The sequence below is a fragment of the Sphaerodactylus townsendi genome, linkage group LG04 (assembly GCF_021028975.2).
Source record: "Sphaerodactylus townsendi isolate TG3544 linkage group LG04, MPM_Stown_v2.3, whole genome shotgun sequence".
In the NCBI taxonomy this organism is placed as follows: domain Eukaryota; kingdom Metazoa; phylum Chordata; class Lepidosauria; order Squamata; family Sphaerodactylidae; genus Sphaerodactylus; species Sphaerodactylus townsendi.
Genome location: NC_059428.1, coordinates 62,964,131 through 62,991,189, shown reverse-complemented (window position 1 = coordinate 62,991,189; position 27,059 = coordinate 62,964,131). Strand labels below are relative to the sequence as shown.

The window sequence follows — 27,059 nt, the reverse complement described above, 5'->3', positions numbered from 1 at the left end:
ACAATTATAGTGCCAGATTTTACAGTGCCTGAAAAGGACATAAATGTAGGAAAGCCACCCTGAGTTCCTTGGAGAAAGAGCTGAATAAAAATGCATAGATTGGTAGATTGCTGTGCAATCATACCAGTTCTACAGTGGCTAGAAAGCCTTTAAGTAGGTGCTAGTTTTTCTGGCTTATTACACATAACCTTTCTGTTCATTTGCACTGATGAGACAGCAATGGATGCTGCTGGGGATAGCCAAGACACAGAAATGTGAGCGGGTGAAAGAAAGCTTACTACTTATGGAAACATGCACAGTATTTAGGAACATGTCTCTTGTTTTCTATTCATGCCTCGTTCTCTATAATACATTTGTAATAATGTGTAATAATTTCAGAGAGCAATCTTCAAAATACAACAGTGCATTAAAACAACTCAAACTCTGTCACATTTAGAGGTTAAAAGTCTGATTAAAAATCCTAATTATTAAATAAGCCAAGCTGCCAGAAGGAAAAAAGTAACCACACACACCATCTGCTAAGAAATATAATATGCAATCATGAACCTTGCTTCTCCTGAAAAAAAAAAGCGTAAGATTCTACACTATCAACTATAATGTCAAGCCATCTTTTCTAGTAGGCTGATGTTATGTACTGTTCTGCCTTGATGGGTGCTTAGGTTTAAGATGCTGACAGTAGAGGAATAAAAGATTGCAGGGGGTATGTTACTCCAAGTTGAATGAGAAAAAAAATGGCATGGGGATACGTGAGAATTTCAGATGGATTTCTGTAAAAGTAATAAAGCATGTATAAGTAGTTTTGTTCCTGAACAAATGCATTCTGAATTTGTGTGATAGGTAAAATATGAATGAATGACATTTGATGTCCCTGAGAAAAAGCAAAGATGTTTTCATTATCAAAGGTAGTCAGACAGAAAAATAGCAGCTTTTACAGAAATTTTGTTTTATTCCTAAAAATTCAGTCTTTTTTAGCTTTATTGAAATAACAAAAATCAGCCCATAAGATAGCTGTCTTTTAAGCTGTTAGTCTTCTAATGATAAATTAAAAAGACTTTCCCCCTTTTCATGAGTAGCATAGAACAACTGGAGCATGATAAAATTGAAATATAGCATTTAATTTAATTGTATCTTTTGAACTAGTGTGTGTGTGTAAAGTGCTGTCAAATCAAAGTCAACTTATGGCAATTAGTAAGGTTTTCAAGGCGAGAGAATATTGCCTTCCTCTGTATAACAACCTTGATATTCCTTTGGTGTTTGCCATCCAAGCTTTTGAACTTATAGGTAACTTATTTAGCTTTGGACCACAATTAGAGAAAAAAGATTTTTCTCCAAATAAATTCACATTTGTAGAAACATCTATAAACAACTAAAAACACATTGTCCTGTGTCATGCAGCAACAGGAAGCCTCAGCGGAGCCTTGGATCCATTAACCGGGGGCCGGGGGAGCAACAGCAGCAGCGGTTGGAAGTCACATAGGGCTTGTGAAGAAATGGCTCCTCCCCCCCTTCCCTTCTCCAAGCATCATATCATAGATTTGGAGGACTTAAAAATGCCAGAAGGACATCAGGAATCATAACCTGATGTCCTAGGGGAAAAATATATCTTGACCCAGACTGACCCTGAGAGAGTGGTGGGGCCTGGGAACTGATAAAACTTCTGGGAACAGAGAGGCTGGGTCTCTGAAGGGAGCAGAGTTCTTGCCTGGACTCTGAACGAGCACCCATTTTTGGACCATGTGCTTGCCCAAGGATCTGACCCAGCCTTCCAGGTAATGGGAACTCTGTGAGAATTGTAAGCTCAGTGGACTCGTGTATATAATACCGTGATATTGTTATGCCAATAAAGGTTCTTCGAGTTTGACTTTGTAAGCTTAAGAGCCCACCCTATTTTAATAACTGTTAGGGTATGTTTAGATTAAGGGATAGAGGAATTGCGTTTATATTTCATTTGTTTTGGAAACCCTTGCTTGATCTGGTGCAGTGCTAGACATCCTTGTAACTATTCTATTCTTAAATACTTTTGAACCTGAGATGTGGGGAACAGTTCTCTGTACCACCTAGGCCTCCACCATTTTGGATGCGCAATAGGAGGGCACCAGAAGGAAGGCTAACAATTGGTCGGGTGGTGCTAGTGGTTTACCCACAGGGTAAAAGCAAGCAGGAAGAGTTGGCGACCCCTGGCAGAGGCTTGGGGTGGAATAGTGCCTGCCAGGCAAAGCAAGCCGGTTCCACCACATGGCTCACTGCCAGCAACAGTAATGGCGAGTGGACAACCCTTAACAGGTCTTGCTGGTGGTGATAGGAGGGAGAAACTCTTGCTATTCCCCACCCAGCTGGCAAGGATGGTATCAAGCATGGGTGCAGAAGTCCTTGATTCCCCTTCTGTTGTGCCATCAAGACTGCCTGCTGAACTGGCAACCAGGGAATTAGGCAGAGAGCCACAGATGTCCTTTCAGCCCCTCTCCAAACCAAGCATAAAGGAATTGTGTGAGGGGTGTGGGTGTCCTCACTTCTATCTTGCTGACCCAGCAACCAAGGAATCAACTAGAGCTGTCAGTAAAAGAGCTGTGCAGTAGCAGTGGCAAAGGTAGAGGCAGCCTCCTAGGCCTTTGGGTGTGGAAGAGTTCCCAAATGCCAGTGTTACTTGGCATGTGCAAAAATGGTGGTGCAATCCAATTGACTGCATACACCACTTTCAGGTTCGTTGGGGTTTTTTTGTTTATGGATTGCCTGCTGCAGCGCTGCAATCCTTCTTGGAGATGCTACAGCTGTGCTACTGCTGCACCATCCCCAGTCACAGTGCACACCCCCCCACCCCAGATTGGGCTGAGACTGTAGCGCATTCATGGATTGGTGATTTCAGTTCAAAACAGGCTGAGCCAAAGTCTGTGGGAGGAATAGAATCCGCTTATAAAATAAGTATGGAACATTTAATTAAAAGTATTTGAAATCTTTTTTGTGGGATACAGTTGTGAATGTACCCTAAACCAAGAACATCTCATTTAAGAGGGGAGACAGAACACAAAACTCTGAGGTCTGAATCTACAAACATCTGCCTTGATAGCTGCCACCAGCCCCTTTGTCTTCCCAAACAAACAGAAGTCAATGGGGCAAGTGTGCAGCCTTCCCGGGATTATAGTTGTCATTCCTGCATGGTAGACCATTTGCAGAGTAAGTTTAGCAAAACATTTAACTTGGTAGGTGGAACTACAAGGGTCTAGGACTTGAATTAGATTCAAACCACCTAAAGACAAAACATCCTCAACTGTAATTAAAGGAATTTATTAAAATTGTGCAAGAATATGATCAAGAGAATAGTGAGGATAAAATAATGAAACCTAAACCATTAAAGGGCTAGTACACAGTAAAATAGCATTGGATCATGCAAGATACAAATTCAAGAAGTAAGTTATTTTCATTCCAGTTGTAATCTTTCAATTTCAAAAGGCCATTCTATTCAGAGCAAAGTTTCAAGGTGTCAGTGAGTCACATTGAAAGGTACCAAAAGCACACTTATCAAGGTCCAAATGGTGGATTGAGGAACCATAAAAGGTTACCAAGAAGCACCCTACTGGGCTGAACATCCTAAGTTTTCTGGGCAGAAGAGTTGAGATGGCCACTGGTCACTCACAATCAAATCCATGCCTGGTGATATGAGACGCTCAAGTGAGAAATCAAGGTAGAATTTATCTGCAGTCATAAGCCCTCCCTTTACTCATAGTGTCACAATCATAATTAATTGGAATGTGGCTGGATGTGGTGACACAAGTCTGTGACTAAAGACCTAGGGAGTAAAAAACATTATTTATTCCAAACAATTGTTCTCCTACTTTGTTTCAAGAGACCAGGACTCTGCTACATTGCAAGTAAACAGCACAGTTTAATTCCACTCCTATTATTTTAATGTAGGCCTTAAAGCTTGAACCCATGTTTGAAAGAACAAGAAACTGAACAGTGGAACTCAGTTTCTTGACAACAGTTGAGTGAGTTAATGTTTCTTTGATTCCTCATCCTGTTTTCTGCCAGTTTAAATGGAAGAACATGAGGTTGACATGGGAAGAGGACTTCTCAAGAAGCTGTCAGGTTTAGAAAATTTAGAAGCACGAATAGCATTTGTACTTCACTTTGGCTGCATGGCTCCAAAACCCCAAACATTTTTTCCATATCCATTTATAGAGCCCTGTTGTTTCACTCCTCATCACTTTTTTTAACTGAAATGGACAGTCACTGCCTCACTCTGAGAACCAGCATGGAATAGTGGTTAAGAGATACTTGATTTTTTCAGAGAATTTATTTATGATGAACAGTAGAAAAGGATTGGCTTGCCAACAAATGTATTGATAAAAGCTGAACAGTTGCAGTCTCTTCTTATGTTCAAAAAAATATCATTATCCCCATTCACAAAAATATTAGATCCAGCACCTTGAAAATACTAGCATGCACTTTAAAAAAATATTAAGAGTCCTCTTCTTTGAGGCTGCAAATATGATCTTGGAAATGCATAGCAGAACTTTTATTTATGAACCAAACTTAAATTAGTGTTGTCTTTTGACTGTTTAAAGTACAAAACACGTGCAATCAAGTAATATGTACAAGTAAGTAATAGTTTGTTCTTGTTAATTTTACTATAATTTGTGCCATAATGAATATTTTCCTGATGTTGATTAGTAAGATTTTTGCCAGAACATTGCTGCACAAAAAAAGTGTGCCCAATAATATATAAAAATTAAGATGTCTTTTTCTTTCAGTTGGAGAGTTTGTGAGTGATGCTCTGCTTGTGCCGGATAAGTGCAAGTTCCTCCACCAAGAAAGGATGGATGTATGTGAAACCCATCTGCATTGGCACACAGTTGCTAAGGAGGTATGTTTTCAATATTTTGGAAACTCTAGGCTTTGCAGTGATACCATTTCTCTTATGATTTCATATGTAGAACACTTGATGAACAATGGTTCTTTTATAACTATGTTTTTGTTAATTGGATTGTACATCTGCAAGCTTGTTGTGGTTTTTTGTTTTTCATCTCTATTGCCTATGTTTAGGAACCTAAATAAAATACTGGTTGTGGTGGGTTTTCTGGGCTGTGTGGCCATGGTACCAGACCACGGCCACACAGCCCAGGAAAACCCACCACAACCAGTTGAATCCGGCTGTGAAAGCCTTCGACAATATATTAAATAAAATAACTCTGGAAAGAATGCAGTCTTTTTTTTCTGCTCAATTAGAATTTTTCTGTTGGTGAAAGGAGTCTGGAGCCATATGCCCTGCTGGCTGTCTGCTGCTGCAGCACATCCGCAGTGACTCTTAGATGCTGCACCTAGGTGGCAAGCCCATGGTTTTGTGTCACCAGGTCAGCAAGCATTGCTTCCATGGAGATTTATTTATTTATTTATTTGTTTGTTTATTTGTTGTTTAGATTTGTAGACCTCCCCATCCCCAAGGGGCTCCCTAGTTTCCAAGACCAACATCATGTAGACCTGGGTGCAAACTGTGCTGCTGGGGTCTGGAGAAAACCAGCTAACGGACAGCTAAGTCAGCCAGGGAGTAGTTGCACAAGTTGAGCAGCTCAGAGGTCCAGGCAGGTAATGTCTGTAAGCATAATAAGTCAGGCCTATGTTTAGAACTCGGGCAAATATCATATGCCACAATGGCCTGACTGAGAACTGTCAGATATTGGTTACGTATCCACTATTTGCAGGATCATTCCAGTTTGCTACACCTCATGCTTTCTGACTATGCAAATTCTACCTGGCTGAAACTAGTTGAAGAAAAAAATCAACGCTCTTGGTTTTTCACTAGAGTCGCTAGTCCCGCTCTCCCTCACAGAAGCATATAGCTGCTTGAAAACTAAGCTATTAGAACAAGAGTATCGGTATATGATAACGGCTGCGAGGAAAACATGTTCCCCCCCTGACCCTGCTTATTCCAATTGAACAAGGACACATGGCCAATTATTTATATTGGATCACCAATCCTAAACTAAGAAGAGCCTTGACACTGGCCAATCTAATGCCTTCTATGCTGCTTTATGGCAGATATCAACAAATTGATAAACAGAGGAGGCTATGTCCATGCAATATGGGTCAGGTGGAGACACTCGATCATACCCTTTTTCATTGTGTAAGGTTTGCAAAAACCAGAATGTCGCAATCTGCACTTATCCCATTTCTGTATAACAATCTAACCGATGCTCTTAAGATACCTATGCTTTTGAACAACATGGATCCCACAGTGTGCGAGAATGTAGCAAAATTTCTGCTAAAGATAATAGACGTAAGTCTAGATGGATACTAATCAATGTCTATGTATTATGACCACATATAGCCAGCAGTATTTTTTCTAGCTTCTGTAAGTATTCGATGACGTTTAAGTGAATCAACTCAGTTGAAGGAATGTTCTATAGTTACAGAAGGACCATGTATATATTTTAGTACCAGTGTCTATAACTGTGAGCAATAATGGGCAAATTTTGTATGCTTATTTTGTATGTTTATTTTATGCCAATAAAGGCTTGTTACTATCAGGCAGTCCAGAGACTGAGACAGTAGCATTTGTATGTGGAGGTCAGGCAGGCCAAAAATCGATGCAGACAACGTTCATGGGTGGAGGTTTGACATCTGTTCCTGGTAAATTAGTAGAATCTATCATTAAAGATAAAATTATAAAACATGTAGAAAAGCAAGACCTGCTGAGAAAGAGTCAGCATGGCTTTTGCAGAGGCAAATCCTGTCTTACAAACTTACTAGAGTTCTTTGAGGGTGTAAACAGGCATGTGGACAGGGGTGAACCGGTGGACATTGTCTACTTGGATTTCCAAAAGGCTTTTGACAAAGTTCCTCACCAGAGACTGTTGAGAAAACTCAGCAATGAAGGAATAAGAGGGGAAGTCCTCCTATGGATTAAAAACTGGTTGAGAAACAGGAAACAAAGAGTGGGTGTAAATGGGAAGTTCTCACAATGGAGAGATGTCGGGAGTGGTGTCCCCCAGGGATCCGTTTTGGGACCAGTGTTCTTTAACCTATTCATAAATGACCTGGAAGAAGGGGTGGGGTAGCGCAGGCCAAGTTTGCAGATGATACCAAATTATGTAGGCTGGTGATAACCACAAAGGATTGCAAAGAGCCCCAAGCGGACCTTGATAAATTAGGTGAGTAGGCTCAGAAATGGCAAATGCAGTTCAATGTAGCAAACTCTAAAGCGATGCACAACGCGCCACAAAATCCAAACTTCACATACACATCGCTACAGGGTCAGTGCTATCAGTCACAGACCAGGAAAGGGATTTAGGCGTCTTAGTTGATAGTTCCATGGGAATGTCAACTCAATGCATGGCAGCTGTAAAAAAGGCAAACTCTATGCTGGGGATAATTAGGAAAGGAATTGATAATAAAACTGCAAAGATTGTCATGCCCTTATATAAAGCCGTGGTGCGACCGCACTTGGAGTACTGTGTTCAGTTCTGGTCGCCGCATCTCAAAAAAGGATATTGAGGAGATAGAAAAGTGCAGAGAAGGGCAACAAGGATGATTGAGGGACTGGAGCACCTTCCCTATGAGGAGAGGCTGCAGCGTTTGGGACTCTTTAGTTTGGAGGCGGCTGAGAGGGGATATGATTGAAGTCTACAAAATTATGCATGGGGTAAAAAATGTTGACAGAGAGAAATTTTTCTCTCTTTCTCACAATACTAGAACCAGGGGGCATTCATTGAAAATGCTGGGGGGAAGAATTAGGACTAATAAAAGGAAACACTTCTTCACGCAACTGTGTGATTGGTGTTTGGAATATGCTGCCACAGGAGGTGGTGATGGCCACTAACCTGGATAGCTTTAAAAGGGGCTTGGACAGATTTATGGAGGAGAAGTCGATTTATGGCTACCAATCTTGATCCTCCTTGATCTGAGATTGCAAATGCCTTAACAGACCAGGTGATTGGGAGCAACAGCCGCAGAAGGCCATTGCGTTTACATCCTACATGTGAGCTTCCAAAGGCACCTGGTGGGCCACTGCGAGTAGTAGAGAGCTGGACTAGATGGACTTTGGTCTGATCCAGCTGGCTTGTTCTTATGTTCTTATGAGGTCAGGCAGTTCAGAGGCCAAGACATGATCCAGAGGCAGTGACTAATGAGGAGTCACTCTACACCAGTGGTGGCGAACCTTTGGCACTCCAGATGTTATGGACTACAATTCCCATCAGCCCCTGCCAGCATGGCCAATTGGCCATGCTTGGAGGGGTTGATGGGAATTGTAGTCCATAACATCTGGAGTGCCAAAGGTTCGCCACCATGGCTCTAGACATATGCTGCTTCCCAGGGAATCACATTTGTTACACCCGGACAAGAGAATTTTTAATGGCATAGTTAAAATTAGTACATATAATACTAAGCCTATCGAAGTCTCTGTTAGAAATTAATCATAGTCTTTACTATTAGCAAGACTATTAGATAACCGCTTATCAGAGACTGCTAATTAAAAAATTGCCACTTCAGAAGTAACAGTTGAGTTTTGGTGCAAACTCAGTGCCTGCATCCAAGTCAAGGCTTATATCAGCCTCCCAAGACCAGCAACTCTGCTGAGACAACTCCCTCACAATCCTCCTCTAATGCAGCTGTTTCCGGTTCACAGAACCTCTTGCCGTAATGACTTGCAATTCGAGTACTTCTCCTTTTATTGCTTAACTCCTGTCTCTGCTTCTGCCACCTTTGTTCTAATGATGCATTATCTCCTGCTGACCCTTCTTCCTGCTTATACTGATGGTTCTTCTGGCTGGGATCTCTTTACTCCCTCAACCATTTCCAGAGCCTCCAATCTTTGATTTATTTCTTCTGCTTCTGGCTCTTCTTCCACCAGTCCCAGAAGATTCATTCATGACACCATCCCTCCAAGGACACACACACACACACCCCCCCACGATGAAGGAGGATGAGGTTTGTGGGGGTGGTCGGAAGTCCTGTACTAACTGTGGAGCGTGTTCTTGGGTTGCTGGTGCCCAGAAATGATCCTTGGGTCTAAATCCAAGCAAATCAATGAGGTACTGAAGCTAACTCCACTGCACCAGAGAGTCCTATACACAACCTTGAATTTGTCAGTGTCATTTACAAGAATTGGCAGAGGTAGAGTCTTCTGAGGTTGGTTGGAATCTAAGGGGGATGATGGGATAAGTAGAGATTGATGGAAGGCCGGTGTATTTTCAGGTGACTCTAATCATTAGGCTACTGGGTTGATTTGCTACAGGACCAGGAAAGGTCCAATATACTGGTTGTCCAACTTCTTGGAAGTATGCATGGTGCAGAGGTAGTGACTGGACAGCTAGATCTTATCCCCAATCTTGATTGGAAATCCTTCCTTTTGCATCTGATGTTTGTATTTCTGCTTGGCGTGTTGTAGAGTATAGCAGAGAATGTATTGTCGAAGGCTTTCCACAGCTACATGGAATCACTGGGGTGCTGTGTGGTTTCCGGGCTGTACAGCCGTGTTCTAGCAGCATTCTCTCCTGACTTTTCGCCTGCATCTGTGGCTAGCATCTTCAGAGGATCTGCTATTAGGAATGGAAAGCAAGTGGAGTATATATACTGTGAGGCCAAAAGGTGAGGCCCTCTGAATAGAGTAGCCTGGTATGTGAGTCATAAAGAAGTCTGTAGCCTGGGAGTAACAATGAAGATAGCAAGGTCAATAGGTGAATTCATCTGAATAAAAGTATCCTGGTCTTTGTTTCCTTTGATTGCTATTGTCTATAGTTGTCCTGTGTTTGTGTGGAGCTGATTAGTCACTGTCTTGATTCTAGAGTTTTTCAACATTGGCAGCCAAATTCTGTTCATTTTCATGGTTTCTTCCTTCCTGTTGAAGTTGTCCATGTGCTTGTGAATTTCAATGGCTTCTCTGTGTAGTCTGACGTAGCGGTTGTCAGAGTGGTCCAGAATGTCTGTGTTCTCAAATAATATTCTGTGTCCAGGTTGGTTTATCAAGTGTTCGGCTATTGCTGATTTTTCTGGCTGAAATAGTCTGCAGTGCCTTTCGTGTTCTTTAATTCGTGTCTGAGTGCTGTGTTTGGTGGTTCCTATGTAGACTTATCCACAGCTACATGGTATGCGGTAGACTCCTGCAGTAGCTAGAGGATCCCTGTTATCCTTTGCTTATCTGTGTGCGTCGGTTTTCTGTGTGCGTCAGTCACACAGCATACAGAAAACCGACGCGCACAGACAGATATCTACACAAAAACTCCAATCATCATCCAGGACAAAAAAGGAGCACCATAAAAACTTTGGTAGATTGCACAAACAGAATCTGTGAACCCCACGTCCTTCAAGATGAATTGAATCACCTAAACTGGGCTCTACAGGCTAATGGTTACTCTACTACAGACATCAGAAGAGCTGCAAGACCAAGAACAAGCCACATGAACAAGGATAAAGAGCCATCTAGAGGGAAAGTGTTCTTATACATCAAGGGAACCACTGACCGTATAGGAAAACAGATGAAGAAACATAACCTACAAACAATCTACAGACCCACTAAGAAAATTCAACAAATGCTACGTTCAGAAAAGTTTGAGGGGGGTGAGTTGACATGCCAGAAGAGTCAAGTTAGGCTTTTTCCAAATTTTTGACACACTAAGCCCAAAAAGTTCGCCAACACTGAACTAGTCTGTTTTTCATATTTTGTTGTAACAGTATATTTTTTCTTTGTTTTGTCTTAAGTCTTGTAGTGAAAAAGGAATGAATCTTCATGATTATGGTATGTTGTTACCCTGTGGAATTGACAAGTTCCGTGGTGTGGAGTTTGTGTGCTGTCCAGTAGCAGATGAAAATGAGAATGCAGACTCAGCTGATGCAGAAGAAGATGACTCAGACGTTTGGTGGGGAGGTGCAGATGCAGACTATGCAGATGGCAGGTAAGATTCATACACTTCCGTTCTCGGATACATAGTTAGGCCAACATCTGTGAGCATGTCTTGGGGAACTCAGTGGTAATTCTTTAGCTTGGACAAATTCTGGAAGAGTTCTGATTACATTCTAAAGCATTCAAAAGCCATCTGATCTGATGCTTGCTTACTTGAAAGTAAGTCCTACTGTGTTCAGTGGGGCTTACAAGCAAGTAAATGGAAATATACTTGCAGACTAATTAAATGTTTACTGTATCTGTGCAAAAGCTGCCCGAAGGTATAATGTATGACATAATGTTGAAAATGTCTTTTTGAGGATGTCTGCTTGGTTGCATGCAATGTTTCCTCACCAGAATTTCATCTGTATGGAATAATGGAAATTGATATCAGCCCAGAGGCATTCACATGTCCCCACGCGCACACCAGCAGGTCAGGTGGAGGCTGAGAATCACCCCCCACAGCCCTCCCTTTAGTCCCGCCAGGCTGCTCTTCAGCTGGTGGAGCCTCTGCCTGTCGAAGGAGCAGCCTTTATGGGCTGCCACCGGAGCAGTAAAGTGGGGGGGGGGGGAACGAGGGCGTGCAGAGCAGGTTTTGTCCAGGACGCCATTCCCCCGCCACACCTCTGTATCAGCCTCCCTCATCTAAATATTCAACACTTGTTTGGGGGGGGCTTTCATGGGGGGGGCATAATGCTTTCTTATGTTGCTCAGCTCTAAAGAGCAATTGGTTCTATTGTTGCATACTTTCAGATATTTCAAGGTTGTTAAAATGTATAAGGTGCTTTCTCACCATTCAGCTAAAATTTGAAAAGTGATTTGTTTAATCCAAAAGGAGCAATTCTTGGGAATTTATTTTTGTAAGGCTGCTAATCTCATTTAAACACAAATTCTAACTTGTATTCACAATAAAATTTAAAATTTCTGTTCATTAGAATTAGGTTCTTAGCTGTATTGAAAAGAATTGTCATTTGCTAGGTGAATGTGCTGAAATATTAAAGTTCAGATTTTTAACCTGAATATTTGAAAAAACAAGTTCAGGGCTTGCCTCTAAGTAACAGCTGCTAGATGAATAGAGGAACGCTGTACCATTTATTAGTGCCCTGTCCTATTGTCTGTTATTCTTCTGAATGAGTAGAAATAGTTCATTATTGTCAGATGGGTTTCTGGGTAATATGGACCTTTAGTGTAATACATCACATCCGCAGACAATAATTATTTTTCTTGACAATCTTAGCATCTTTGCACTGTGATGGAGGCTGGGATTGTTTTGTGGAATATTTCCATTTGAAGAGCAGAAGAACTTCATGCTTAGGTTCAGTTGTATTCTATATACTGTTAAACATAAAAAGTACTATATTATTCTAAACTATTCTTACATATAACCTTTAATTCTAAATACTATAAAATTCATTTAAAGTCACAGAGATTAGATATTTGTCTAGTTTTCGGTGGTGGTAACTGATTTTTTGGATTTTTTTCCTTAAGTAACAACTAATGTTTCTCAGAATCAGATATTTTCTAAACAGTAGCAAAAATAGGGTTTACTGAGTCTCAGATTTAGTGGGCTCATGTTCTTTTTCTCCCTCTCTGCATGTCTGAAGAAGGGAAACAGATTAGTCCAGGAGCATATCTGGATAAATATCTAGTAGAAAGAAAGACAAAGACGGTGAATCAAACCATTCCTGGTGCATTTCATTTGTTGAGATAATGCAGTAAAAGTTGTCTGCTTATTTTTATTGATACTGTTTTCCTTCTCCCTCTCTGCCTTAAGTTTACATATGCTCTGCTTCACATCTGAACCGGCAGGGACTGATGAGAAAGAGATCTTGGGGTCATGATGGGAAGTTCAGTGGAAACCTCCATTTAGTTTGTGACAATGGTGAAAAAAGCATTCTTTGGTTTGGATTATTAGGAAAGAGAATGAAAATAAAACTACTGGTATTCGTAATATCCTTTAATAGATCTATGTTGCAGCAGCATTTGGAATACACTATACTGTTGCAGTCACCCCATCTCAAACAAATGCAGAAAAGCAAAATCAAGATGAGTTAATGGGTTGAAGCATCTTTCCTATGAAAAAATCACAAAAGTTTATAGTCTTTCACATCAAAACTGGGTGGTCACTATAGAAGTTAACAGGATTTTTTATGGTGTTGAAGAAGTGGGTAGAGTGATTTTTTTTCTTCCTCTCAAAATACTAGAACTTGGGTATGTTAAGAGATAAAATGTGTTTTTATGAAATTTTAAAGTAGTTCTTCCTTGGCACTTTAAACTTTTGAAGTGATTGGTCAAGATCCAGGCTTGGCAGAAAACTTAATGGGTACCCTAAACAAGAGGGTCCCAATAATGTTCCCGTAGATACCTTTTCTGTTGCCCAAGCGATTTAGAGTGGTAGACTATACCCCTTTCAAGTGTAACCTCATCTGCCACATGCTGGACCATCTGTTTTAGAATGCTCTGTTTGGGTCCTAGTGTCTACTTAGTTCTGTTAGGTAGGCACTAGAACCCAAGAGGAGCATTCTAAAACAAAGATGGTCCAGCACATGGTGGATGAAGTTACAATTCTATTTAGGGGTGGTTGTTGTTGTTGTTGAAAAGAGTATAGATGGGGCTTTGGCCCAGCAGGGCTTCTGATGATATGCAAATTAAAAGACATCTTGTTACCCAGCGCTGAACTGGTCAGAGTGAGCTGACAACAGACAGAGGGAAAGGCAGGCCACATATCTCTGCATCTTTCTCACAAAATACACATACACAAAGATTTTCCAGCTTTCAAAAGAAACGCAAAGAATTCCTTTCACTGGTGCAGGTTGTACCAAGAAAAGACCCCAAATTGGGGGTGGGGTCCTTGTTCCCTGTACTGTGTGTGGGTGTGTGTGTGTGTGTGTGTGTGGGTGTGTGTGTGTGTGTGAAGTAGAATTTTAAATATCAGACCCTGTTGGCTATCTGCAAAACTCTGTGCAGAGCAAAAATCCCAAAAGCAGGAAGAGGCATCTGAGGACTAAAGAGGATTGCTGATAGGGGGCATCTAATTAAACAGATGACCAACTAATTTAGAGTGAACTATTAACTCGTGCAACATAAGATTAACTTGTAGAAATCATTTCCACTGGATGAGCTAATGGCCACTAGTTTGGATGGCATTAATGAGTCATTAGGTGGATGTTGAGCAACCATTCTGTTTCTATTCAGTCTTCCTCTCAAAATGCAGCCAGTGAGAACTGACAGATGTTGGGGAAAGGTGGACAGGTATGATATCTGAATTGTCTCAGGGAAATAAATGGTCTCAGCCTGTGTGAATGTGTTTGTGTGTGTATAGAGAGCACGGGCTTAGGGAAATCTCTGTGTGTGGGGTGATTGAAAAGGGAACTAAATTCCACTGTCCCTGGGAAAGAGAGTAGGGACCTGGTAAGTAAAAGATCATGGGCCCCATAAAAAAAGTAAATAGGGACAGGACAGCTGGTAAATGTGTTGGGTGGTAGGTCAAAGAGGGGTAAGGTGAATCTATGGAAGGAAACACCTTTATAGTTGTTAAATAGGTGAATGAGGCTTCTATGTTAAGAGGCAGTATAGCTCTGAAACTGGTTCACTTTGGATAATCCATTTTCAATGCACTTTAGCAAATGTTTGCCGCTAGATTTTCATGTATGAAACAGGAAAATCTGCTTGTGAACAATTGTTTAAATCCTTTATCCACTGCATGTAAAAACAGCTTAAATGCATTGGTTCCTGGAGGGCACCGACAGAGGAAAGTTTTGACCTTTGTTCCTGGCAGAGGGCTTTTCATGGCACCTGGTTAGCAGCTCTGAGAAACAGGATGCTTACTGGGTAGGCATTGCTGTGATTCATGCCTCTTTATGTTGTGTTATCTACAACTTTGTTGGGAGGCTATGAACGTTATTAGAAGTGAGAGAAAATGGTTATAGTGCAAGGTAGGGAGTGTAACAAAAAAATGCCTCAAGGAGTTTCATTTAGGTTTTTTCTTGGTATATATTGATCCAGTTTGTGTTGACTGACCCTCAAGTGACATAATTGTAATTTAAATAATTGTTTATTCCTGAAATAATTGTAATTTAAAGTTTTCCTAGATTAAAAACCTTTACAGGTTTGGTATGCTCAATAGGGCATAAACTACGGATGCTTATTTTGTTGCATTAGTTATCTCCAGCTTCCCCTCCCCCTGCAGTTATCATGCAGAAACTTATTTTCTTATTCAATCCTTCTTCAGTTTTTCATCTTCCTGATTTATTAGATGTCACAAACCATAACTTCACTGGAAAACCAAATGTGGCTTCATAGATTATGGCGAGGATGTTGTGGGAATTAACAGATACACCAGTATTATCAGTTTGTGGTGCAACTTCATCTTCAAGGTTTTGAGTATTCACATAACCAAAGTTCATTCTAAAAATGTGAGCTTTTTCCCTTGAGGTTGGACTCAGAAATGTCAATAGTTACAGGGTCCTGTGTATGACTATCATTTGTTTAATTAATCATGTAATGTAGTGGTTCCCAACCTTTTTTCACTTGCATGCCTCCAGAATTGTACCTCCATTTTAGCAAACCCATTACATAATTTTTGTGTGTATCCTCAAATACTCTGGCATGTGTCCTTGAGGATATGTGTACCCCAGGTTGGAAACCTCTGATGTAATATATTGAACAGCCTTAGGAAAACTTTGTGACCAGTACCAGTATGTTTACTCAAAATATTTGCAGAATAGTTTGAATGAGATTATACAGTCTGTTATGTCAGTGGATGGTGAGAGAATAAAGGAAAAAGTAATCAACATGTCTTATCTCCAAAGGAACCACCAAAGTTACTAGATGAGTGGGATACAATAATAATTCCTTCTGCTGGTAAAGAAGATGGTTTTCTTCTGATCCCTTGATTACCAGCTGGGTGACAAAGTCTGCTAAAGCCTAGCTTAAGCAAGTGTTGCTACTATAAAAATTAGATTGGGGAAATGTGGAAAAGAAACATACAAGCCTCGTCCATTGATTGAACTTCAATGAGGATTGCTAGTAAGAGGAGAAAGCCAACTAGGTGAAACTGAGGTGGAAGAGAAGAGTGTAGTCTTTATCAGATGTCTGCATTGGAATGGAAGAGCTACTGCCAAGCACCCCTTCTCTTGACATGTGTTTTCACCCAGGAATTTAGAGTCAGCTGCTAGAGCCTAGTGTTGGGGTGTGAGTCAATGACTAGAACCTGAAAGCTGGGGTTCTTGGAGCTCTATATCCCAAAAGTGTGAAAGTAGGAAAAGAGTGTGAAAGTAGGAAAATAAAATCAGTAAGAGAACAAGGAGGGGGAAATTGAGGAGATCGAGTACTTTTTGATGAAATTTTTGGCCCAAATGGAATGACAATCTTAGGATACAGAGTCACTATTTGTTTGAATTGAATGATGGGGGAACATAGTGAAGGAAATAAATCTATCAGAATTTAAGATTGATGAGTTAATGTTTCATTCCTGTCTTGCAGACAGCTCCTGTTAGTGTTTGTGGAATGCCGAACATGATTAACAGAAACAATTATTATGCTGGAATTGGGGGACGGGGCGGGGTTTTAGATCGCTCACATTTGTCTTTTCCCAAGCATGGTGGTTATTGCATTACATTGTATTTTTGAAGTGTGCTGTGTGATGTTTCCCTCCTGCCTGCAGATTAGAGAAATACATTCCTATCTACTGGTTTAAACTTTGGTAAGGCCAAATTAAGAAATAAAATATGAAGGATGCAACGTGGGAGGATTAGTGAAGGTATCTCTACTTTGTACCTTAGTGCTGAGGCTGCTCATGGGGCAATGAGGTCTAAATCTTGGAGGCTTGCGCTGGAATAGTTTAGCTTTAAGGTGCCACGGGATTTCGGTTTGACCAGTACAAAGCACTGAGAAGAAAGATACATAAATTTGACTTATCAAGGAAGGAGGTGCTTGCTTGGTGCTTTAGGTTAATATTCCGTCATATGAATGTACCATTTAAAGGCGAAGTAGATTTACCTCTAATGGACTATGTCCTGTACATTACACAGAGTATCTGAATAAGCAGCTTTTAAAACGAGGCACACATAGAAGCCTATATTTGGAATAGCCATCTCCTTTCCCCCCCTAAATGCACAAGTGTTAAACTAGGTAAACAAGAAGATAATGCATTATTGAAAATGGATATAAATGCTGGCAGAGAACCCAGCAACATCAGTAGATTTAGAGATGCTGTTAATGGATTGTGTAATCCAATTATCATAAAGACTTATATCCTGAGAGATAGGTAATAAAAACCCTGGAGAATTTAGCAGTGATTTCCATAAGTTCTGTCTCTTCCCCATCCCCACCCCTCATTCCTGATTTTTAAGCATTATATTTAAAAGTTCATCATTTTAATAAAATAACATTTTTTGGATTTTTCGTTTGAACATGACAGTTTTTTTCTGAATTCTTTGCAACGTTTTTATTGTTGCTTTAATTATGGAACCTTATGGGACCTTTAATTATGGGTCTCTGTAATTTACTTTCTTGCTCATCATTTGCAGCACAGATTTCTGCCTTCTGTGGAGGTGACTCATTTCTAGTAGTAATGGTTGGAAGAAGCGAAGACATATTTTTTGCTATGCTGTTTGTGCCACTGAGTGGTAATGGATGATGTGCTCTCTGTCATACCGTATATACTCGGGTATAAGCCGAGTTTTTCAGCCCTGTTTAAAGACTGAGAAAAGCCCCCTCAGCTTATACGCAAATCACCATTTTCTATCAATCACAAGGAGGCTGGGGGCAGGGCGGGACAACCTTTCTGCCTCCAGGAAGCCACTTGTTGCTGCCCTCCTCTGAGGGTGAAGGGGGAATCCCGAGGCACCCTGGTTGGGTGCCTGGTTAAGCCGCTTAAACCCTGAGGCAGAGGGAGTTTTCATTTGGGCAGTGACATCAGGGGAGTCACTGCCCAAATAAGGAGCCCCTGTCTACCTACTGGGTTTGACAAAGGCCAGTTAGTTGGCAGGCAGAGTTCATGGTGGGCAGTGACATCAGGGGGAGTCACTGCCCAAATAAGAAGCTCCCTCTGACTGCCAGTTGGGCTTGGTCAAACCCAGCCAGACAGCAGGCTGAGGGAGCTCCTTATTTGAGCAGTGACATCAGGGGGAGTCACTGCCCAAATAAGGAGCTCCCTGCTCAAGGCTTTGTCAAACCCAGCTGGCAGACAGAGGGAGCTCCTTATTTGGGCAGTGACTCCCCCTGATGTCACTGCCCAAATAAAGAGCTCCCTCTGCCTCCTGGCTTCCCACCCTCCGCTTATACCTGAGTCAGTAAGTTTTCCCAGGTTTGGGCAGTAAAATTAGATGCCTCGGCTTATACACGGGTCGGCTTATACACGAGTATATATGGTATTTGCATAGAAGAACACAAAATAAAAAAGCAAAGAATACAGGAGAACAACTGTTTTTTTCCAGATTGTGAAAATCTGATTGTGAGCTCATAGTCTGAGGGCAGCATTTTCCCTATGCTTTGATTATAAAAGTTACAGGGTTGCCAAGACCAGACAAAATTACTTTACAGTTAGTTATCTACTGCTGTTTAATCTTATCTTCAGTAATCATTATGTTTTCAGTTTAGGGCAAGTGTATCAGGCGTGTGCACTGTTTAATGTTTGGTCATGCCAGGTTACTGTATCTATGGATTTTCTAAAGTGCAAGTTGAGAGAAACAGTTGTAATGTGCAATACGAGATACTGGTGTAGAGAAAAATAGTTTTTTGTCATACAGCACATTCTCCATTGAGCAAGAGGACATCTGGGTTCTGTTGATCTCCATTCAGGAAGGCAGGGGTTAAATTAAAATTTCTCCCAGGCTCCTCCGCTTTCTGTAGGTCCGCCTTCTCTCTCTCTCGCTCTCCAGTTTTGTTTCCCTGCCTCAGGAAGGACAGGCTGCAGTGGCTGTTCTGGCAGCCACTGCGTTGACTTTCTCTTTAAGGGAAATTTTTTCTTCTGTTCTGGCGCCGGAGACAGAGCTGGAGCAACGCCAGCCCCTCTGAATTTAAACGCTCAGCTTTTTTCCTCCCCGCTACCGCTGCTGATCGGCAGTCACGCTGTTGATCCTTTTAGCCTCAAGGCGGTGAGGACTCATCCTCCTCATCTCTCTCGGCCGGATCGCCAGCAATGCCGGAAGCGGGAGACTCTGCTGTCTTCAGAAGAAGACAGCGAGACTTTGCAAGCGCCCCAGCACGGGCTGGCAATGCAGAATTCCAGCCAAACAGACGTAATCGCAGCCTTCTCAGAGGGAGAGACGCCATGCAGATCGCTCCCTCCCCGGCTGATTCGCCAAAAGCTGCTAAAATGGCTACGGCCATGGCGTGTTCACAAGATTAATAGCCCAATGTACCCTGGTGTCCCGGTCAGGGCTCTACTATGGCTGCAATTCACAACAGGAGGAGGAGTCCACAGAGAGTCTACAGGAGGCGGTAAGCTCTCATTGAGAGAACTAAAGTCTGAGCATTTGACTTTGTTAAGGGAGCTCTACAACAGGAAAGAGCAGTTATGAGGGAGGAGATGATTGAACTTTACAGATCTCAAATGGTCCCTTGTCCAGCTTAGCCCCCCCTTCCAGCTCCATAGGATCTCTTTCTAAACAAGTAATTAGAGACAATAAAGAGCTGGCCCCTTGGCAAACCAAAGCAGCCCAATAAAGGCCAAGATTAATTCCTGAGCCCTCTGGGAATTCTTCAGATTCAGAGCCACCCAGCAGGGAGTGAAGGGGAAGTTTTATCCAGATCAGGAGGATGCAGAGGATAACTGAAAGTCACTGCACAGTCCTTTCCAGATGGATGATTACTAATACTTATTGGCAAAAGCTGTTTGCTGCTGCCTTTAACCTGGGGAAGCTAATAAAAGTGGGGAGGGCTCCTCCAAGAGCGCTAAGTCCACATCTCCACAAAGGGGGATGGGAATTTCTCATCCCTTTAAACTACCCTAATGCCAAGAAGGTTTTTCCTTTTTCCAAGAATATTTTTGAGACACAAGTCATTAACCCTCAATGGGAGAAAAAACCAGCAGCCAACAAGCGGTGCCCCACCCTTAATGCATAAAGGATTATATGGATTTACCTGTATATATGCTAACAATATTTGCAAGTCCCCATTATAGATGGCTCCCTGTAGCTGCTGCAGAGCTCAGGCCCTAAGTATCCAAGGATGGCAGAGGGACAGATTAAAGACTTTCAAGACAGGGAGATCAGAGCAATTTTGCAAGAGAACTCATGAAGCAGTCACATAGCCATCAGAGCTTCTGCTACTGCCTCCATTGTTTCCTGAGTAGAGCATCCATCGTTTGGGCAAAGGAGGGCAGCTGGAACTTCTACCCCTCACTGGAGACCAAAGCCATAGGAGGGAGTTAACAGAGATGCTAAAAGCTGCCAGCTTCGCTGCTGATGCTACCTTGGATTCAGTCACCTTCTCAGCCCGTTCTATGGCCTCCGCAGTTGCTACTCGTAGACTGTTATGGCTGAGAGCGTGGCAAACCTGCATTAAGGAGAGGTCCAAATCGCGGGTCTCTCGAATTAAGCTTTTCAGGGTGAGAAGCTGTTCGGGAAGACCTTTAAAGAATTCTGTAGCAGGTTCCCAAGGAGAAGCCAAAACATCTGCCAAAAGCTTTTCGTACCTTCATTGACAGAAAACAGTCATCCCACATAAACTCCAGATCCACAACAGGGGATCTAGTCAATTCAAAGAGACAGCTTTTCAGCGTCCTTACTGGAACCAGAGTTTACAGCAACTCCAAGAAGGGACTTCAATTATAAGAAGAACTACAGAGCTCCAAGCGCCACAATCAAGACAATCGCCAATCCAAAGCATGGCGTCCAAGCACTACGCAGTGGGAGGAAGACTCTCCCTAAAGTTTTTTGCCAGGCGTGGTAAGCCTCCCACACAGGCATGGTCTCTGGAAATAGTAAAAAAGCGGTTTATGTAATAGAATTCTCTCTCTTCCTCTTACCACGCTTTCATGATGTCTCCAGTATCCAAAACTTCCAGGAAAAAAAGATACAGGAAACTGAAGAAGCTATCTCTCATCTCACCTCTTAGAAACTAAGAGGCTGATAGAACATGTACCACTAGAACAGAGGGAGCAGGGAGTTTACTACTATCACCTCTTTACTGTACCCAAGAAAATGGAGAGTGGGCGCCCAATTTTTAGACCTTAAAATATCGTCAATCAATTTGTCAAACCTATGGAGACGTTTCAGGAATGGACTCCTCGCGTCTATATCAAGGACTCCCTTTCTCAGCAACTCCAGCTGTAGTTCCTCACCTCAACTCCATTTGTCCGGAAGCTTACTTACATGTTCCTCATATTCAAGAACCATCGAAAATTCCTCGGTTTGGTGTAGGAAAAAGATCATTTTCCAGTTCAGGCTCTCCCGTTTGGACTCTGCACTGCTCCAAGGGTGTTCACCAAACTTACTCATATCAACCTAGTAGTCCTAATGCAGGAAAGAAAACATCAGGGTTACACATCCTTATTCTGACGACATACTGATCGGTCGAGGCTCTCCGAGGGATCAAGCACTAGCAGGCGCTTCAGGAGACCATACTATGCCTACACAAAGCTTCATGGCAGTAAACAGGAAAAGAGCTCCCTTAGAACCCGCTTACAGCAGCACTGAGACATCTGGACTTTCATAATAGATACCCAGTCATGCAAGATTCTAGTCCCACTTCAAAAAACAACAGATCCTGAGTGGAAAGAATACATCAGATTCCTTGCAAAAGAACAAATGCTCCCGATTCTCACACTTGCCAGTTTGATGGGCTTTACTGATAGCCTATTCCGAGAGGCCATTCAGTGGGACTCCATTCAAGGTCCGGTGACCTCCAGAGATTTCTACCACCTTTTCAGGAAATCAACTGTCCAACAAAATTCATCGATTAGTTGTCGGCCCCAAGACCAAGTCAAAATCAGTCTCCTATGGTGGACACAGAAAGTCCAACCTAAACATCGCAGGAAGAAGTTTTTGCTGGATACCCTCCACCAAACAGATGTTTTTCGGATGCCAGCCTTTCAGGGAGCTGGGGAGCCGACACATGAGGGCATTCCAGCTCAAGGCACTTTGGTCTAAAGCTGAAACCCGTCTTCACATCAATGTATTGGAACTCTGAAGCGGTTTATCTGCCTTGCCCTCAAATGAGCAGCACTGTTGGTAGGAGCCACGTTCTTGTACGGATCGACAACACACAGCGTCAACTGCATTTTCGAGACAGACAGGGGGGCTCCAGGTCTGCATCCTACAGGAGGGAAGCTCCACTCTGCACCTGTTCCAATGGGCAGAGAACCCACTTATACTCCATCCGCGAAAGCCTAACGCACATCCAGGAGCAAGCCTTAAATATTCAGGCAGATTAGGTTTGAGCAGGCAGGTGACACACTCCAGGAGAATGGCACCAGCGGAGGAGATTTTCATTGGATCTCTCGAAGATTGGGAGCCCAAGTACTGGATCTCTTTGCCTCCAATCTGAACAGACAGCTTCCAGATTCATCTCTCGTTCCAAATCTCGAAGCGGAAAACACTGGATGCCTTATCCTCCAGGTGGCCTCCTCGAATTCTTTGCGGAGTTCCTCCTCCTTTCCCATGAGTCCCCTGTATAGACTCCCTACGGAAGATCAAAGGAGGAACAAGCAGGCGATCATTCTTGTGGCGCACTTGGAAATGCAGAGCTTCCATGGTTCACCAACATTTTACAGATGTCAGCACATGTCCCCTGAAGCTTTCCGGCCACCTGCTTCACCAAGACTTGCTTCCCAGTCAGGGTCCCATCTTTCACCCAGATCCCAAAGCGGTTGAACTTGGACTTACGCCCTGGAGATTGAAGAGGCTTAACAATTAGTGCTCAGAAGAGTTATTCCACAGCCAGGTATTAAACACTATCCTAGCTTCAAGAAGGTCTTACCAAGAGAATTTATAAACACCATAGGGTGGGAAGAGCTTTTGTCCAAGATGGTGTTGGCGGTGTGCTGTCCTACCTCTGGAACCCAAGATCAGTGACATCTTAGCCTTCCTACAGGAGGAGTTTGGAATCTGGCCTTAGAACCAGCTGCCCTTCTCATGAACAGGTGGCAGCACTGACATCAGAGTACTTCCTATAACTTCAAGAAGGGTTTTGTTCCTACCCTCCTCACCACACACATTTAGTCAAGGTTTCTCCAGGGAGGGGAGCCTCTCCTTGAGAAGATAGGAACCAGGTCAACCACCATTTTCCAACATGGAGGTTACACACTGTCTTTACATGCACTTACTGCAACTCCCTTTGGAGCCCATCATGGACATTCCGCTAAAACACACCTCAGAATGAAGAGTAGTCTTTTGACTGTACCATCACTTCTGCCAGAAGGGTTTTCTGCAGAGCTGGCAGCGCTTTCAATAAAACCCCACTATGTGTGGTATGTTTCTACAAAGGATAAGGTGGTCTTCTATGACGTAGACCTCCCGCGCCTGTCCTTCAAGAGTTAATTCTACATTCCATAGACTGACAGGAGATATTTCTCCCTACTTTTTTGCTTCCAGATCCAAAACACACCTAAGGAGGCATTATTGGCATAAGCTTGACGTCCAGGAGAGCCTTTTGAAGGCCTTTCTGATTAGGACTCCAAGAGTTCCAGACAGCTCAGAGGCCTTGTTCATTTCGGATAAGCTAACCATAATAGAGGTCAAAACTTCTCCTCCGGCCATTAGTAAATGTCTGAGAGAAGTGTATAGCCGAGCCGGGAGCATATAGAGTACAGAAATGACACCTCCGGCTGGGATTACGGCTCATTCTGTCCGTAAATGCGCTTCCACCAACGCAGCCTTTAACAATAACGCGCCACGTGGCTGAAATATGTAAAGAGCGACGCAACGTGGTGGCTTTCCACGCCCGTTCGCTAGGCGACATTATAGGTTGAATATCATCACAGCGCGCCGATGCAGACTCGACGGCCGAAAGAGTGCTTACAGCACATCATAGGAGAGGATTTCGGCCCCACCCTTGTAAAGAGGTACTGGCGAAGACGCACTGTTAGAGAGGTCACTCTAGATGTCCCTCTTGCTCAATGTGTGGAGAAATAACATTGGTCTTACTCTGTGAAGGAGACTTCTCCATTGAGCAATTGAGGACATCTGCCCACCACCCAAAGGGACACTACACATCCCTCTCCAAAAAAATTTTCCATACCATTGTAAGGATTACTTTTTCCTGCTGCAGAGGATCTTATCTCTCAGGGATCAACCCTCTCGCTTTTACTGATAGAATTTTTTAGGTGCTATCGCTCTGTCTAGTTTGTTGTAATTTTTTCCTGGACTACAGATTGCAAGCACTTTTTACTCCTGTTTATGGGGAGGCCGTTTGCCTGGGAATTTCTTTATCTACAAGTTTGTTCTCCCAGAGCCTTTGTTTCTTCAGTCGTACTGAAGTTTTTGAGAGACCAGAACTGAGAGCGAGAGAGAGAGAAGGCGGACCTACAGAAAGCGGAGGAGCCTGGGAGAAATTTTAATTTAACCCCTGCCTTCCTGAATGGAGATCAACAGAACCCAGATGTCCTCAATTGCTCAATGGAGAAGTCTCCTTCACAGGTAAGACCAATGTTATATCCTAGTTTTATTTACATTGAAGTAAGTTCCAGTGTGTTCATAAGAACTTGCTTACAGTCAGTTATGGCTGTAAGCTACATTAGTGTTCCCCTGGAGTCTAGGCAGTGGCCTAACTGTCACTCTATAATTGTTACTCCATTAAGGCTGCGATCCAAACTGTTATGCAAGACAGTGCTAATGCTTCATTTTTTAATCTAGAACAAACTCTTTTCCTTTACCATATTCAAGATACTCGTGTAATCTGTATTTTTTATTCCAAGATGAGATAACATGTTTATTCAAAGTTGTGTATAACATGGGTTAGTAATCTTACTTGTTGGGTTTAATTTAAGTTTATTGCTGCTTAACAGTTATGACAAGGTAGCAGAAGAGCAACTAACAGAAGAAGAAGAGGTTGCAGATGTGGAATATGAAGCAACTGATGATGATGGCTATGATGGCAATGAGGATGATGAAGATGCCCAAGAGAAATACCAGAAAGCCACTGAAAGAACAACTAGTATTGCCACCACCACCACCACCACAACAGAGTCTGTGGAAGAGGTTGTACGAGGTAAGCTGCTCTTTCCAGAACAAGATGTCTAAGAAGCAGACTTTCACAATTCGTGTTTGCCCTTCTCTTCTAGAAATGTTCCAAACAGCAAAATATTCTAAGTTGTTAAACCATAATTTATTATTATTTTGCCATTTTTCTCTGTCATCCCAGATTCCTTACATAAAACAGCCTATTTTCTTACATGTATGTAAATAAGTAGAAATTAAAATAGAATCAAGCATCTGGTAAACATTTCTACGGATGTTAGTAAATGGACTTGCTTGCTCGATCATCAGTGTAGATTTGGAAATGAATAGACTGGTACTTTAACATGCTTGTTTTTTTAATCTGACCATACATACCCTTAAATCAAATATAAACTTTTACATATGTAAATTTGTAAGAAAAGTTATGGTAGACAGAATGTTATGGTAAAAAATAAATTTTGCGGCCCCATACATAAAAGTTGTCAAAAATACAAAGATATATACTCTTTATGCTGACTGGTAGTCAATTTTAAAGATTGCTCTGTATCATTCAGGGTATTTTCTTTAAATTAGCACAAATTTATCTTACTACTGGTGAAATCGACTTCATTTTAAAAACTACTTAAAATCCAAGTGATATAAACTTGAATTGTTTAGCAGCTTTTATGATTTTGTAAAATAAAATGGGAAGAAAAATGCTTTGCAAGATTGCTTTTCTGTTGAACAGCAACCTGAGACATAGTCTTCTCATGTCAACTGCCACATCTTCTCTTGTTAAGCTTTCATTGGCATCAGGAAGTCACTGACAGCCCATCCACAGCCCAGGGCAGCTGGCAACAGGGCCATTGCTGCATTGCCCCATCATCTCCAGAGGGCTTTTCAGCAATGCAGGGAGGCAGAACTTAAACAAAAACAAAAACCTTCCCTGCTGCCAAAAAAACCCTCCATAGGGAGTTGGAGCCCCAGTCTGCAGCGGAGTTCCCTGCTAAGCTGGGGTGGAAGCCAGCTAACATTGACTCCACTCCTGGGAAACTGACCCGAATGTTCCCACTGTGCTGACATGTCCAGACATTCCGGAGGCCACCATGACTGCCTGCCAATGTCTTTGTCCCTCTGCTGGGATAAGTTCTCCAAGGATGGCAGATCTGTCAGCACAGCCTCGTGCTGCTCTCCCAAGGTTTTGCACACCCCACTTTATATGGGACTGTGAGTCAGCATAATAGAAAGCAGTTTTTTAATGAGTTCCATAGTGAGGAGATTCAGCTGGTACTCAGTCCCCTGCAAGTGAGCACCAGAACTTTAGATGAGGATGTATGAACAGCCCAGCTAGATCAAACCAGGGGTTTGTCTAGATCCAATGTCCTATTTTACTCAGCAGCCAACCAGTTGTTCTGGAAGTCAAACAGGGCATAGAGGCTGAGGCCTTCTCAAGATATTGGCTCTTGGCACTGGTATTCAGAGCTTTACTGCTTCTGAATGAGGACCTTATATCACTCCAACATTATTTGTTAGTAGTCACTGGTTGCAAGGCTGAAAAGGGAGTAATTTGCCATTTTTAAACCCAACTAAATTGTCTGAAGATTACATATTCTGTATGCTGAATTATTACCCCTATATTGAGTCCAGATGTATTTGTGACATGTTTCTTTACCAAAAAAATCTACTGTATCTGTCATCTGTACATTTCAAGTTGCTCAGTCCATTTAGATGAGCTTTGTAAATAGATTGTAAATATGAAATAAGTTACCCTTAAGATAGTCTGATTGCATTTTACCTACATTAACTGAAGAAATCAGAATATAATAAAATATGCTATATTAAATATAAAATTACTTACAGCAAAGTGATGTCAGATTACTACATTTAATATATTTCTAAGCTGTACAATTCCATCATAATGCTCATGGCAACACTAGTAGGTGCAATGAAAAGGTTGCAAACCTAAAGATCTCTGACACTAGATGAAGAATTTAGTAATTGCTTGCTTTGTGATGCCCCATAAAAATACTAATCAAATAATTAGAAACAGTTGCCTCCCTTCCTCCTGTAGTAAGGAAGCCAAA

At 42.1% G+C, this 27,059-nt stretch overlaps 1 protein-coding gene across 5 annotated transcripts in view; it reads left to right on the top strand.

Moving 5' to 3' along the window:
• Positions 1-27,059, top strand: part of LOC125430957 (amyloid beta precursor protein) — a 178,678-nt gene that overhangs the window by 82,830 nt on the left and 68,789 nt on the right. For all 5 annotated transcript variants that reach the window (XM_048493358.1, XM_048493361.1, XM_048493360.1 and 2 more), the window contains exons 4-6: positions 4,749-4,861; positions 10,693-10,886; positions 24,825-25,027. In XM_048493358.1, coding sequence (XP_048349315.1) covers positions 4,749-4,861; positions 10,693-10,886; positions 24,825-25,027 — 510 coding nt within the window. The remainder of the gene's footprint in view (positions 1-4,748; positions 4,862-10,692; positions 10,887-24,824; positions 25,028-27,059) is intronic.